This window comes from Ovis aries, chromosome 23 (assembly GCF_016772045.2).
Source record: "Ovis aries strain OAR_USU_Benz2616 breed Rambouillet chromosome 23, ARS-UI_Ramb_v3.0, whole genome shotgun sequence".
NCBI lineage: Eukaryota > Metazoa > Chordata > Mammalia > Artiodactyla > Bovidae > Ovis > Ovis aries.
The window spans coordinates 20,733,651-20,748,028 of record NC_056076.1 but is presented as its reverse complement, the minus strand read 5'-3'; the positions used below and the strand labels follow the sequence as shown (position 1 = coordinate 20,748,028).

General features: G+C 48.8%; 1 protein-coding gene across 9 annotated transcripts in view; it reads left to right on the top strand.

Annotated features, from left to right (window-relative positions):
• FHOD3 (formin homology 2 domain containing 3) overlaps positions 1-14,378 on the top strand; it is a 528,593-nt gene that overhangs the window by 465,916 nt on the left and 48,299 nt on the right. For all 9 annotated transcript variants that reach the window (XM_042239380.2, XM_027960707.3, XM_042239379.2 and 6 more), the window contains one exon: positions 8,345-8,503. In XM_042239380.2, coding sequence (XP_042095314.1) covers positions 8,345-8,503 — 159 coding nt within the window. The remainder of the gene's footprint in view (positions 1-8,344; positions 8,504-14,378) is intronic.

The window sequence follows — 14,378 nt, the reverse complement described above, 5'->3', positions numbered from 1 at the left end:
CACGGCAGAAGCCCCGCGGCTGTGCGCAGAGATGGAGCAGGGTTTTGTGTTTATTTCCAAGTACCACACCCATGATCTGGTTGCATGGGGTTAGCAAGGGCACAATGTGTGCCGTGTCTTTGGGAGCCCACTGTGCTCAACACCAGAGCTTCACGGAGCTCATTAACCCCCAAGTGTGGAAGGATGCTTTCTCAGTCACTGACAGCTCAGCTCCCAGGGCTGGGATGACCCTGACATCTGTTGGGCATCTCAGACTCCTTTTAGCATCAGTGAAAACTTCCTACATCGTCTCTAGCTGTGGGGACATTATCCCACATCATTCATGAAAGTGGCAAGATCAGACCTTGCTGTACCTTTGAATGGCAGGGGTGGGAGAGCGGGGGGAACCCTGATTTTATATCCTAAGAAATGTTCTCTGATCCCTGCCTTTCATTGCCTATTTTTAAATTGTATTCTTTCTGAAAGAACAACTTTTTACTCACCCAACAATCCCATCTCAAGCCTTAAGACTTTTTGCAAGTCTAAGTTGGTGACTGGTCACACTCACATCTTTTAGACCTCTGTGCCCACTCCTAATCAAGGAGGTCAGGACCTCTGAGATGGAACCCAGGCATCACTGTTCTTTAAAAGTGCCCCCTTGTATCCCCAAAATTGTAAAGCACTGGCCTAAATAAATTACATTTCCTGGTTTTCCTTCAGAAAACGCCAGTAGGTTGATCAGACATGTTTCCTCCTTAGATAAATGATGTTGAGTTTCTCCCAGTCGGAGGTGGTAAGTTAACGTTTGCCCATTCTGCCCTCAGCCAAGGAGGCAGCCAAGTCTCCTGGCCCAGAAGGAGACTGTCCTGTTCTCTTCTCCAGAATGCCCCTTTCCATTAGTCCTGGAGTCCAGTCTCTGGCCTCAGAGGGAATTTAGCATGTGGAAACAACTTTAATATTGTCCTCCTTGAAAACAGAAAGCAGGACGTTCGCTACCACCTCCTCTGCAAGGAGACCTTCAGAACCACTCCAGATAACTCACTACTAGATCTGCTCCCCACTCGGGGGCTCATATTCCTGGGGATCCGTGCAGACTCTCATGAGCATCCACAAGTTCGTTTCAGGAAGCTCCGAGGGAGTTGCCCATGTTGGGAAGCAGCCCTGGAGGCTAGATTGAGAGCCAAGTCCCTCCACTTCCCCCTGGAGCTATCACTGTTGGGGTGGGGACACTGCTCTGATCTGACACTCCCATGTACCTAGGTGCCTGTCGTCAGTAAATGTAGTACATGTGTTAGTTATGAAAAACATGCATTGATAAACCGTTTATTTTTAAAATATAATATCATTAGGTTAAAAATGATTTTTTAAAAAAGAGCCAATAGTGAAAGGAACTAAAACACTATTTTCCAGGTATTGGCCTAAGTACTTCACATGTATCCATACCAATAATACTATTCTTTTTTTTTATTATTCATTTGTTTATGGCCAGGCTGGGTCTGCATTGCTTTGCTCGGGCTTTTGCTAGTCGTGGTGAGTAGGGTCCTCTCTTTGTTGCCTGACTTCTCTTGTTGTGCCGCACAGGCTTCAGGGCTTCAGTAATTGTGGCTCACAAGCTTAGTTATTCAACGGTATGCAGGATCTTCCCAGACCAGGGACTGAACTCATGTCCCCTGCATTGGCAGGCAGGCAGATTCTTTTACACTGCCCCACCAGGGAAGTCTCAGTAATACTATTCTAATAGTCCTAGCAGACACTTCTGTCATGCTTACCAGAGGCTGAGTGTTTCTCTCACTGATTTACATCCATTATCTTATTTCATCCTCCTAACAAACTCTGGGAGATTGGGTCCCAGAAAGAACAGGAGGTACAGAGGGGGGCAGTGACTTGCCCAGGTCGCCAGGGTGGGAATGGGTCAGACCCCAGTTGACTCACCTGAGTGATTTGCTGCTCTGGATATTTTCCGTTACCCTTCAGGGCTCCTGTGAGCCCCAGATTCCATTTTGTTTTGGCTCCTTTCAAGTTCACGCTCTGGACACTTCTTCCTTCTCTTCCCTTGGGGATTTTTGAAAGCTTGCCATTTTTTGAAAAAGACTCTCTCTTTCTCCTCAATGGTCCGTGTGCTTTGCTACTGCAATTTCAAATTTCATTTGGTCTGGACTCTCCCTCTGTGTGACTTAGAGTAAGTCAGTAGACTTCTCTGAGCCTGTTTTTAATTATGGGTGGGGTGTGGTGGAGAAGCCAGGCCTGAGCCTGTAGGCCTGACCTCCTGGGGTTGTTAAGTAGACCCAGGGCAACAGGGGAGAATGTACTTTCGTGCTGTGCTGACAGGTCTTCATTTTTTATGCTATTGATTTTCTTATCCTTTGCCTCACGTGACTTTCCTGAGATTCTAGTGTGAGATTTTAAATTAGCCTCTAAGTTTAAGGACTCCTATTTAGCATTAAAGTCTTCCTTTCCACCTTTTCCTAACTGCTGCCTGAATGCTCACCCTTTTCTTTTCCAAATCCGAATGATTATGAGGGGAAGTGATGGTCTTACCCTCAGGATATTGAACAAAATCATGTTGTGGTCACACATGGTGGTCACCTACCCCCATGACCATTCAGAATCAAGTTTGTCACTTTACTTAGAAATTCTGAAAGACTTGTTCTTGGAAGCAATACTTTGTTATATCCAAAAACCTGGCATACTTGTCTCCTCTCTTTGAGGCCCCTGGTCATCCATCCCAGCATCAGGATTGCTGTAGCCCCACAGTCCCGCTGAGTGGACCTGAACATCTGGTTTAACTGTTCTAGAAAATCTTCTTGTTGTAGGTGACTTTCTGCCCCTTGGAGTGGCTGAGTTTGCAGGGCCCAACCTCTTGGACTTGCTTGGTTCTAGAAGGCCCACTCCAACCCAGGGAGCTGACCACCAAGTGAATCTGGGCTCCACCAGGCCTGCAGAGAGAAGTCCCAGCCCTCACCCTTAAGCCCTGGCAGTTAGCAATCAGTGCTTAAATGGAGAATCCCCTCTGTGCTTCTCAGAAATTCTGTGACTCTTGTGGCCTTGGGTGCTGCCTGTTTAAAGCATCCTCTTGGAGGGGCTCGCTTCTGCTTCCTGAAACTGGATCCTTAGCCCTCTTGGACAGTTTGGGGGAAAGGAGCTGAATTGCCTCAGTGACCTCCTTCCCACCCTTCTAAGAGGTCTCTGCTAGCTTTGACAGTATCTCTTTCCATAGAGGGTGACCTCCCTTTCTCTCTGTTTTGGCTGTTACATCCTCTCCTCCCTCCCTGCAGTCCTCTTGGCCAAGTCAAGAACAAACAAAACCCTACATTCCGTCCAAGCCTGAAGCATTTCTCCAGAGACAGTATTTCTGGGAGGGCAACTCTTAGCATGTTGGAGGCTCCCTGAGAGTTGCTGCTTTGAAGGAGGCTCTGGGTGTCGCCACCTCATTTGGCTCAGAAATTCAGCTTCACTAGGCTTTCTGGGAGCAAATCAGAGCCTGACCTTCTCCCAGAGTACCCCTGGCCCTTCAAGAAGCAAGTTCCTCTTTTACCTTGAGCACTTCTGGAAGTACTGGGGTCAGTTGCATGTCCAGAGACATGCCCACCCTGGTTTCCCCACTCCATCTTGCACAACTCTTTAGCTGGGCAGCTATCTTGCCCCAGAGACAATTATTCCAGTTTTCATGTTCAGCATCCCCAAGTCCAGCATCCTGCACCTGGTACCTGATGAATAGCTGCTCCGTCAACATCCTTTTCTCCCTGTGAGTTCTTGAGCCCTGAGGGCACAGGTTTGGCTGATTGACCTTCTATCAAAGAACTAAGGGAGATACCCTGATTTCCTGTTGCCCCAGGATTGATCATTGCTGTCGGTGGCATCCTGGCCCCCTACATTTTTTGTTGGTCTCCATGAAAAATGTCCCCACTCAAGTAGCCACCTAATAAGCACTCAGGAAATACCATTTAAGGAAATGAGATCTACAGTTGAAAGAAAGGCAAAAAATATAATAAATAAGGGAAGATACCCTGCCAACCAACAAGAGACAGTTGAGGGACTGAGTTTGCTTTTCAGCCTCTTCTCCTGCCTTTGCTCAGGCTTTGTCATGGATCATCACTGATAATGTCTTGGGATTCCAAAATCAGCAAAGGGGTCTCATGAGGTGTGGCATAACCCCACCATGATGACCCTTGGCCATTCCCACGCAAGCCTGTGTTCTTGCTTTCTGCTGGCTTTGTTTTGTTTGTTTGTTTGTTTTAAGAAGAAAGATCTCAGTCAATCCAGTCTTTTGTGGTGTTAATCTACCGTACTGGTTGTTTTTACTTAAAGTAACTTTGGTTCCATATTAGAATCAGGCCTTCATAATGGATTGTGACTCACGGTTTTGCTGTCTTGTTGGAATGCCCTGGATCATTGTATAGACAGCTTTCTCTGTTCTGTTATTCTAGTCTGTATTATCAGTATAGCCGTTTAGTGCCAATGCCACACATTAATTATATCAGTTTTATAGAAAGTTTTTATGGCTGATTGGATAGATATTATATTATTTCTACTTATGGATCTTTTTACACATATACTCTTTCATAGTAACTTTAGAATATTTTAAAATTCCAAAAATATCTTCTTGGAATTTGATTAGAATCACTTTAAATATATGCTGTGTGTTGTGCTTAGTCGCTCAGTCATGTCCGACTCTTTGTGACCTCATGGACTATAGCCCGCGAGCTCCTCTGTTCATGGGGATTCTCCAGGCCAGAATACTGGAATGGGTTGCCATGCCCTTCACCAGGGGATCTCCCAACCCAGGGATCGAACCCAGGTCTCCTGCATTACAGGTGGTTCTTTACCTGCATACATAATAAATATGTTATTTGTGTATAAATTTTATGAGGCAAGATAATGAACATCCTTTTAACACTGGAGACTTCCTATTCAGGAACACGATGTTTCTCGTTTGCCCACATCTTCTTTTACTACTCTCAGTAAAATTGTGTCACTTCCTTCGAGTAGGGCCTGTATTGCTCCTGGCCCCAGGGATCGGGCTTGGGATGGAGGTGGGGGGAGTGAAGGGCAGGACACGAGAGACTTTGTGGAAGAGGATGGCCGACAGTCACTCAGACACAGGACCAGGTGAAGGACATAGTGCAGGTCCCTCTTGCTGATCTGGAGCTTGGAGGATTGAAATGGATCACAATTGATAATGGAATCCCTGGACACCAGCGTGTGCTCCCGGGCACAGAGCACTTTGGCTTGTCCTTGCAGATGCCGCTGTGGATTGTTGTGAGGGGAGGAGACAGTTGGGCAAGCCCACGTGACTCACGCTATCTCGGGCAGAGTGGCTGCCAAGGCACTTGAGGGGTCAGTGGCATCCAGCAGACTGTTTCAGTTACGAAGAAGGGCATTTAAAATACCTCTTGGATAAAATCCAGAGAGTTAATAATTCAGCCTCAGTTATGACTAATTCTTATTCCTTCCTTCTCGAAGTGGGTGGACGTGCTCTGAAAACCTGTCATCGGTAGAAACAGCTTCCCCATTATCTCAGGATGCCCAGAGGCTGGCTTTGTCTTGATTTATGAGAGCAGAGGGTGTCCATTGATGTGAACTGAGTTCTGCTGAGAACGAGGAAAAGGACATGTCAGGCTCAGAGCCACCCCCTGGGACTGTCCTGAGTGCTTGCTGTAGGTGGACCCTGGCTGAGGGGGGCAGGCTGAAATCTGAGCCATGGGGCTGTGTCTCCCTCAGGCTGGGCATCTCGCTCTCATTTGCACAACGCAGCAGTGGGGCTGGGCCTGCTCAGGCATCTCTGCAGGCTCCCAGGAACTCTATGGGTGGGGGTCTAGGGGCTAATGATTCCCGGGGAGTCCTCGCCTTTCTGTCAGTGCCTCCTATGCTAGAGTCCAGCTCTGGGTCGGTGCCTCTCCCGTGCCAGGTCCCAGGCTTCTGTCTTCCGTGCCGCCACCCATGAGGCCTCATTCCTTACGCTCATGAGATGCTGCCCCTCCAGGCCTCATGTCCACATTGTAGGCAGGAAGATGGAGGAAGGGCAAAAGGCATGGCTCACGGGTCCAGCCCTTTTGAAGCAGGAAAAGAGAAACCCAAACTGCCAGCTTTAGCTGCAAAGGGTCCAGGGAGGTGATTGATTTCACTAACATATTACCAGCCTGAAAGAAATCCAGGCCATATGGGTGAGCAGGGAAGAGGGACTCAATGTTGGGCAGGCCCCCAGCAGTGCCTGGAGGAGTGGGCACCCTGCTGCCCCAAGGTGGGCACACAGGTCATCACGTCCCTCTTCATTCCCTTCTTCAGCATTTTGTCAAACCTTTTCTCATGCCTTCTTAGCATTCCAACAAAGTAACATATTTTTTAATAATTTTATTTTTATTTCTTTATTTTTGGCTGTGCTGGGTCTTTGTTGCCGCACAGGCTCTTCTCTGGTTGCTTTGAGTGGAGGCCACTGTCTAGTTGCCGTGTGTGGGCTTCTCATTGCTGTGACTTCTCTTGTTGCAGAGCATGGTTTCTAGGTGCGCAGGCTTCAGTAGTTGTAACTTGCAGACTCTGGAGCGCGGGCTTAGTAGCTGTGGCTCACACGCTTAGTTGCTCCGCGGCATGTGAGATCTTCCCGGACCAGGGATCGAACCCGTGTCTCCTGCATTGGCAGGTGGGCTGTTAACCACCAGACCACCAGGGAAACCCCCAAACAATATTTTAAAGTAGATTTCAGCTACATTTCAGGAGCTCCTGATAAGCTTATTGGCTTAAACATATAGAAGACAAGCTTGCCCTGCAGGGTAGGGGTGCATTTATGCCACGTGTCCTGAGAGCCCGCAGTTCCAAGCCGACAACACACCCACAGGCGTTGTTCCTCCTGGCCACCAGGCGCCCAAATGGCTGGGATGCTTTCAGTTATTTTCTTCATGAAGAAATTGTAATTTAGTCCCAAATGCATATTTAAGGACCTAAAATAGAACATTAGCAATTGAGTTTGGAAGGGCTCAGTAGGACTTAAGGGGCCACAGCCAGTTTCTCCTTGCCAGCTCCCAGCCTCTAGTGCCACAGCAGCCACTCAGCTGTACCAGGCCCAGCCTGGTTCCCTTCTTCAGAGGAGAGGCTAAGGCCTCAGTGCAGGAGGCTGACTGGCGTCAGCTGCTTGGCTGGGACCTGTCTGCAGAGGGGTTCTGAGCAGCTGACTCGTGGAGTCCCCTGATGTGGCCCTGGCAACCTCCAGCTTCATCCCTGGCAGTTCCATGGCACTATTCAAAGGCCAGGGAATAGTCTCTCCTCTCCGTCACCGTCTCCCCCAGCCCCAGGCTAGTCCCAGACAGTCTTTAGGGTCCAGCTCGTGTGACAGCTGCTCCAGACCCTCACCCCCTCCATCACCAGGTGAGTTGTTGCCCCGAAGCTGGGCCCCTCACACAGTGAGCCTCGCCCTCAGCCTGCTGCATGGTCTCACCCATCCTCGTCACCCTGGGCTTGTTTCATGAATCAGAATCATCAACCTGCAGGCCTTGTGGCCCCAAGGGAGGCTGCATAGCTCAGAGAGCTTGCTGACCGGCCTCCTTCCACCTGTCCCCATTTCCACCTGCCCTTGATTTCCTGAGAGTGGAAGGGGAAAGTTGGGGACCTTGTCATCATAGCTCTGGGCAGAGGTGAGAACTGGCTCTGCACCTTACACCCTTCCTAGCTTCTGGCCGTGTGCCAGCCCCAGGCTAGCAACAGGAGCTGCTCCGAGGATGCCCGGGACAGCAGGGGGCATGGCCCCCCTCCTTGGCCTCTTTGCCAGTCCGTCCCTCACTGCTCTTCACCCGCCCAGTGGGCTGCATCCAGATGTATGAATGCGGCAGGAGAGTGCTCAGGTGTCAGGGCGGGATGCCGAGAGGAGCCCCGGAGATGCAGAGGGCTGACCCGCCAGCGATGCTGGGTTCCCCCCTGGCTCCCGTCTCCTTGGCGCGTGGACCAGCTTTCTCCATCTCTGGGCATGCACCACACGCTCCAGGGCCAACCAAGGCACATTCCGACACCTCGCAGCCTGCAGGAAGGGAACTCTGAAAGGTCTGAATCCTGTTTCCACTGCTTCTATGGAAAAAAACAGGGTGTTTCTTTTTTTTTTTTTTTCTCCTCCTTGCAAAATATCACATTTTTTCCCAATTGAAGGAAAATCAATTTTATTTTGTAATGTGTCTGACTCGAGAAGTTCCATGGCTGCCCCCCTCTTGGCGGCTTCTCGGGGCTAATCCCTGACCTCCGCCATGCTGCTGAGCGGTAGCCAGTCCCTCCCTGAGCTGAACCGGGGCCATTTGTTTTCATCTCTAAATAAGTCGTGAGTTTATTTTTAATAGAGGACCAAAGATGAGGCATTAATCTTGGATTCTCCTTATTTTATCACAAGAAAACGGCTGCAGATGGAAAAAAGCAGGAGATCATTGTCCTGGACTCCAAGAGGAGCAATGCTATTAATATTGGCCTGACGGTCCTGCCCCCTCCAAGAACGATTAAGATAGCCATTTTGAATTTTGATGAATATGCCTTAAACAAAGAAGGGATTGAGGTAAGAGGAGCTCGACAGAGTGTTATTTATGTTCTGTTGCATTACTGTCCAATGTGACTTTCTTTCTCCACAGGGTGGCTTGGCACTGTTTTGTCTCAGCCAGACTCTGAGTAGTCACATCCTTTTTTTAACTTCTTGAGGGGGAGGTGGGAAGAAACCCTACTTTGCTTATTGGGAAGATCAGGTTCATTCATTAACTTCCTTCTGACCACACTCTGCCTGCCTTGACGCGGAAGAACTTGACAGCCTACACGGGGCACTGGAATGCCTTCGTTCACATCCTTTCAAACCAAATACGTTTCATTAAAAGTAGGCTTGTCTGTGCACGCTCACCTCCATGTAAATGGCTCTGTTGCTTTCTTGGCGCCCGTTGTGGTGTGCAGAGATGGGGTTCATTTGCTCAGCTGGGGAGCCCAAGCCAACTGGGTCCTCAGCGTCTGTTGGTCTGAGTGGCACAAGTGGAGAGCGTTTGGCTGTCCTGGCTGTGACTGTGTGACTGGTGGGCACCCCAGCTGGAGCCTCAGCCCCCCTGCTCTGCCAGGGTCCAGCACCCTCCACTGTGGGCTGGTGTCCGTTTGTGGGAAGTTCAATCGCCTCTTCTAATAATGGAGAAAGAGTGAGTGGAGCCAGTGGCTTGGCCCACAGATGCCTCCAGGGGCGTGACCGGCCTGGGGACCCACCGGGTAGAGTGGGGAATCTCAGGACACAGCGTCGTGACATTGGTGGCAGCCAATGCCGCCTCCTGTTGGCAAGGAGCCCTGGATTCCTTGAAAGCATCTCTGTACTGGAGGTTCCCACATATCCAGTCTCATTTGAAAGACTCGAGAGTGAAGGAAGCCAGTGAAGGCTGGCTGCAGTGAGGCAGAGGGGCTTCAGCAGGAGAGTTGGAAGTGAAGAAGGGCTGGGGGGCTGTGCTGGATGCACCCCCAGGCCTGAGTGTGGGAGGGGGTGATGGAGGCCTTGGGGCAAAGTGGTGCCTTTGCCACCCAGGTGGGCAGGTATGCCTTGTGCTTTGGAAAGCAGAGGCCTCCACAATAGAAGATGTGTTCCTAGAGGTTTGTACTGGATTGAGTACAGACTTCAAGATCCATGCTACCCAGAACCTTGGAATGTGACTTTATTTGGAAGTTGGGTCTTTGCAGGCATGATCAAGCTAAGATAAGGTCATCCTGGATTAAGGTGGGCCCTGCTCCACTGGCTGACAGCCCCTCTAAGAAGAGAGAAGTTTGGACACAGACATAGCGAGGGGAAGGCCATGTGAACACAGAGGACACCCAGAGGGGAACACCGTGGAATGATGGAGGCAGAAGCTAGAGGGATGTGCTCACAAGGCAAGGGACACCGAGAAGTGCCTGCAACTTCTAGAAGCGAGGAAAAGGAAAGGAAAGATCCTCCCCTTCAGTCTTCAGAAAGAGCATCGCCCTGCGGACACCTTGATGTTAGACTTCTAGTCTCTCGGGCTGTGAGGGAACACATTCCCCTGGTTTGAAACCCCTGAGTTTGTGATGCTTGGTTATAGCAAACCTGGGAAACGAGTACAAGGCCTGAACAGCTCTGCCTCTGGAAGCACCCACGTGGCCTGTGCCAGGAGCAGGTATGTCGAGGGACATACCCTGGCCTCTGGCTGGAGAGAGAGTGGCCCGAGCCCTAGAGTCAGGCCAGGCAGCACAGGCAGGGAGTGAGGGCACGTGTCAGACGGGAGAGGGGGCCCAAAGGAGACAGCAGGCAAATACAGAGGGGGACACTGAGGCAGCTGCCAGGCAGTGGGAAAGGAGGGGGCAGGCCTGGCCTCAGTATGGGGCAGCTTCACCCTGGGGCCCCCAGAGCAACAAGGGAGAAGAGCGTTCATGTCCATCGGGCAGGTGGGGGCTGCCAGTTGGCTCAAATCAAGTGCAAAGTATCTCTCACACAAGCAGGTGTAGGTGCTAGTGCGTGATTGGCCATCCTGTTTACTCCACAGGATCTTTGAAAGATTGCAGAAGCTTCAGATTCATACATAGAGAGGCTTCAAAAGCAGCCAGAGGCAGCTTGATTGAAGGAAAAAATGACAACTTCCCCTTTTAAGAATATTTCCCCTTCTTGCCATGAGAACTTGAAAGTCCATCAAAAGAGACAGATTCCTTGGGTTTTGCCTTTGTTCTGTCCCAAAATGTCAGTCTCCCTGGGTAGGGGAAGTTCAGATACAATAAGTTACTCAGACTTTAGAATGAATCTGATGACTTTTTCCTTTTCTGACTGGTTTCCAGCTGAGCACCATTTTGCGCCAGGAAGGAATGATTATGGAAAAGTAATGATGACAAATAGAGGGGCAGCAGCACATTAATAAACTGGACATTCACGGGTTCCCTTCTCCGGGCCAGACGCCAAGCAGGGGCTGCTCACAGAGGCTCACCAGAACCTTACGAGGTGCATCCTGTTCCGTTCCTCATCTTAAAGTTGAAGAGTTAGTCTCAACAGACAAAGTTAGTCTGTCTGTGCCCAAGTTCACAAGCCAGCAAGAGGTCTAACTGAAATGTGGTTTCTAGAACCTGAGTCTGAAGTGCAAACCACGGGCCAGTTCTGGGGGTGGCCAGCCCAGGTGGGCTCTCTGGGTCTGGACTCACCCACAGAGAGGAACAAGAGGGAATCCGAAAGGGGAGTGAGGAGACACATGGGACATTGCAGTCTGCATCACAGTGCTGCCTACCGTTTTCCTCCATCTGATATGACATACAGCAAACAAATACAGCTGCGGAACACACTGCCTAACCCTTCCTGAGACTTTGCTGTGTCGTGAGGCCTCGGTAGATCATCAGTTCAGTTCAGTTCAGTCGCTCAGTCATGTCTGACTCTTTGCGACCCTATGGACTGCAGCACACCAGGCCTCCCTGTCCATCACCAACTCCCAGAGTTTACTTAAACTCATGTCCATTGAGTCGGTGATGCCATCCAACCATCTCATCCTTTGTCATCCCCTTCTCCACCTGCCTTCAATCTTTCCCAGCACCAGGGGCTTTTCAAAGGAGTCAGTTCTTCACATCAGGTGGCCAAAGTTTTGGAGTTTCAGCTTCAGGATCAGTCCTTCCAGTGAATATTCAGGACTGATCTCCTTTAGGATGGACTGGTTGGATCTCCTTGCAGTCCAAGGGACTCTCCAACACCACAGTTCAAAAGTATCATTTGTTCAGCACTCAACTTTCTTTATAGTCCAACTCTCACATCCATACATGATGACTGGAAAAACCATAGCTTTGACTAGATGGACCTTTGTTGGCAAAGTAATATCTCTGCTTTTTAATAGACCATATATAGTCATTAACATGGAGTTACACATTTTTGTCACACTTTTCACTGGAATAGGGTTTCTCAGCTGTGGCTCTGTTGCCATTCTGTTCTTCATTGTAGGGGCTGCTCTGTGCTTTGTAGGGTGTTCACAGATCCCTGACCTCTGTCCACAGGATGCCAGTAGCACTGCCCCAGTGGTGACAACCCAGAATGTCTCCTAGACTGTGTCAACATACTGTGGGGGCAGAATCACCCTGACTGAGAACCGCTTCTCTGAAGCTGCTTGAGTGAATGCAGAGAGAGTGTGTATTTACAATGCTTGTCGGTTATAGCTGAGAAGAGTCCAGCAGAAACCAGTCCTCATGGGGAACCTGTAACCCAGGCTCTCCCAGTTGTTGCCTGCTGCCTGTGACCACCGATCTAGGGGCCCTCGGGAGCAGAGATGGTGTCCATCCTGTGCAGAGTCAGTCTCCCAGAGCTTATTGGCTAGCCTTGTTGTTCAGAAGTTACATCAGGGCTGAGAAGAGATGATAGTCGTGTCCTTACAGATCTTTACTAATATGATTTCCAGCTTATACCCAAATGGCCTTTTGCTAAACTATCTGCTCTGTAGCATGGCACCATGGCCTAATGGGGCTGCATGAAGCCTCTGTGTACCCGGATGTGATTAGGATGTATTCACTGACATCCTGCTTGGCAACTCCATGTTGTGTATCTGACTCATCATGAAAACCCACAGGAGTTAATTAACTAACTTCATTAAGAAAGTCATTCTTCATAAGAGTATTAAATTTTAGAATATGATTGGGGCCCATCCCTAAGTTGCATTAATGATATTTTCCCATGTAAAATGTCCCTGAGGTATCATACTTTGCCGACAAAGGTCCATCTAGTCAAAGCTATGGTTTTTCCAGTAGTCATGAATGGATGTGAGAGTTGGACCATAAAGAAAGATGAGTGCCGAAGAACTGATGCTTTTGAATTGTGGTGTTGGAGAAGACTCTTGAGAGTTCCTTGGACTGGGACTGCAAGGAGATCCATCCTAAAGGAAATGAGTCCTGAATATTCATTGGAAGGACTGATGCTAAAGCTGAAGCTCCAATACTTTGGCCACCTGATGCAAAGAACTGACTCATTTGAAAAACCCCTGATGCTGGGAAAGATTGAAGGCAGGAGGAGAAGGGGATGACAGAGGATGAGATGGTTAGATGGCATCACTGACTCAATGGGCATGAGTTTGAGTATGCTTCAGGAGTTGGTGATGGATATGGAAGCCTGGTGTGCTGCAGTTCATGGGGTCATGAAGAGTTGGACAAGACTCATCGACTGACCTGAAAGAGGGTTTTCTTTTTTTCCTTGCTTTTCTCATTTTGTAGCATCTGTGTCCACTCAGAGGGTTAACACAATTGAATGGTCCCAAACGACATTTAGCTTGACACTGCTTGGCTGCCAGGCCAGTCAGCATCCTAGAAACAGACATTCCCTTTGGCTGCCTGTACAAAACTGCAGCATCTTTTCAAGGCGTGTTGGGGGACCCTGTCTGTGGGTCCTGAGTGAGAGCTGGCAGCACACAGTTGGACCTGAGTGCAGGAGCCAGTCAGTGGGGTCTGCAGGCCCAGGAACCAGAGTGTCCTGTGGAGGTGGTGCTGGAAAGTAGGAGGAGCCCCTGGGTGGGTCTCCAGCTCTGCCTCGGTTGATCCAGCTTGACTTCAGGCACCACATCTTCATCTTCAAATTTGCTGCATAATTCGGCCTTACCTGCCTCACCAAGTGGTCACAAGAACGAAAGAAGATACCATTGAAAGAGAACCTTGAGAAGTTAACCTTTAACCTCGCGGAGTTGTTTGTGTTTTTTTTTTTTTTTTAATTCTCTATGAGACTCTGTGCATGATGGAAAGCCATTATCTCATGGGATGGCAGGTTGCAAACCATCCAGCCTCGGCCATAACAGCTCCAACTTTTTGCTGTTAGATACTTATCCAGAGTCATAGCCAGGGTTCTATTCAGAATTCACGAGGCACGATGATTACTTATTATGGTCTCATCTGCAGGTGAATGAAATGGCCAAACCCCAGAATATTTGGGTCCATAAAAAATAAGACGTAGGCATTTTCCTCTGAAATAAGATTTTCCGATACAAAGGCAAGCATACTTAAAGCAGTGCTAGAGAAACACTGTCTGGGAGAAAGCAAAAAACCACTGAGATTATTATGTCATGGTCTTGTTTGATGTTTTTCTCCTTGTGAAACCAGATGATCATCACAGGGTCATCAGTAAATCTACTGACATGGTAAAGAGCAGATTAAAGGTATGCTTATTCCATTATCATCTGCTCATGGAAAAATGGGGGTGACACCTTGTACAAGGTAGCTTTGACCTGCTGTCCCCCTGTCTTATGACTATTTTTATTGTCAGTGATATGCAAAAAAAAGTAAAATTAACTGGCAGATGGCAACCTCATAAATCTTCAACAGTGAACAAATGGTTTAAATTAGTCAGAGAAGTGAAAAACAAAAAGTAAGATTGTTTGATTACTTTCCCAAAGGAAAAAGGCAACAAAAATCATCACATGAAAATGCCTTCTGAAGAAGGGGAAAAGTGTTGACAACTT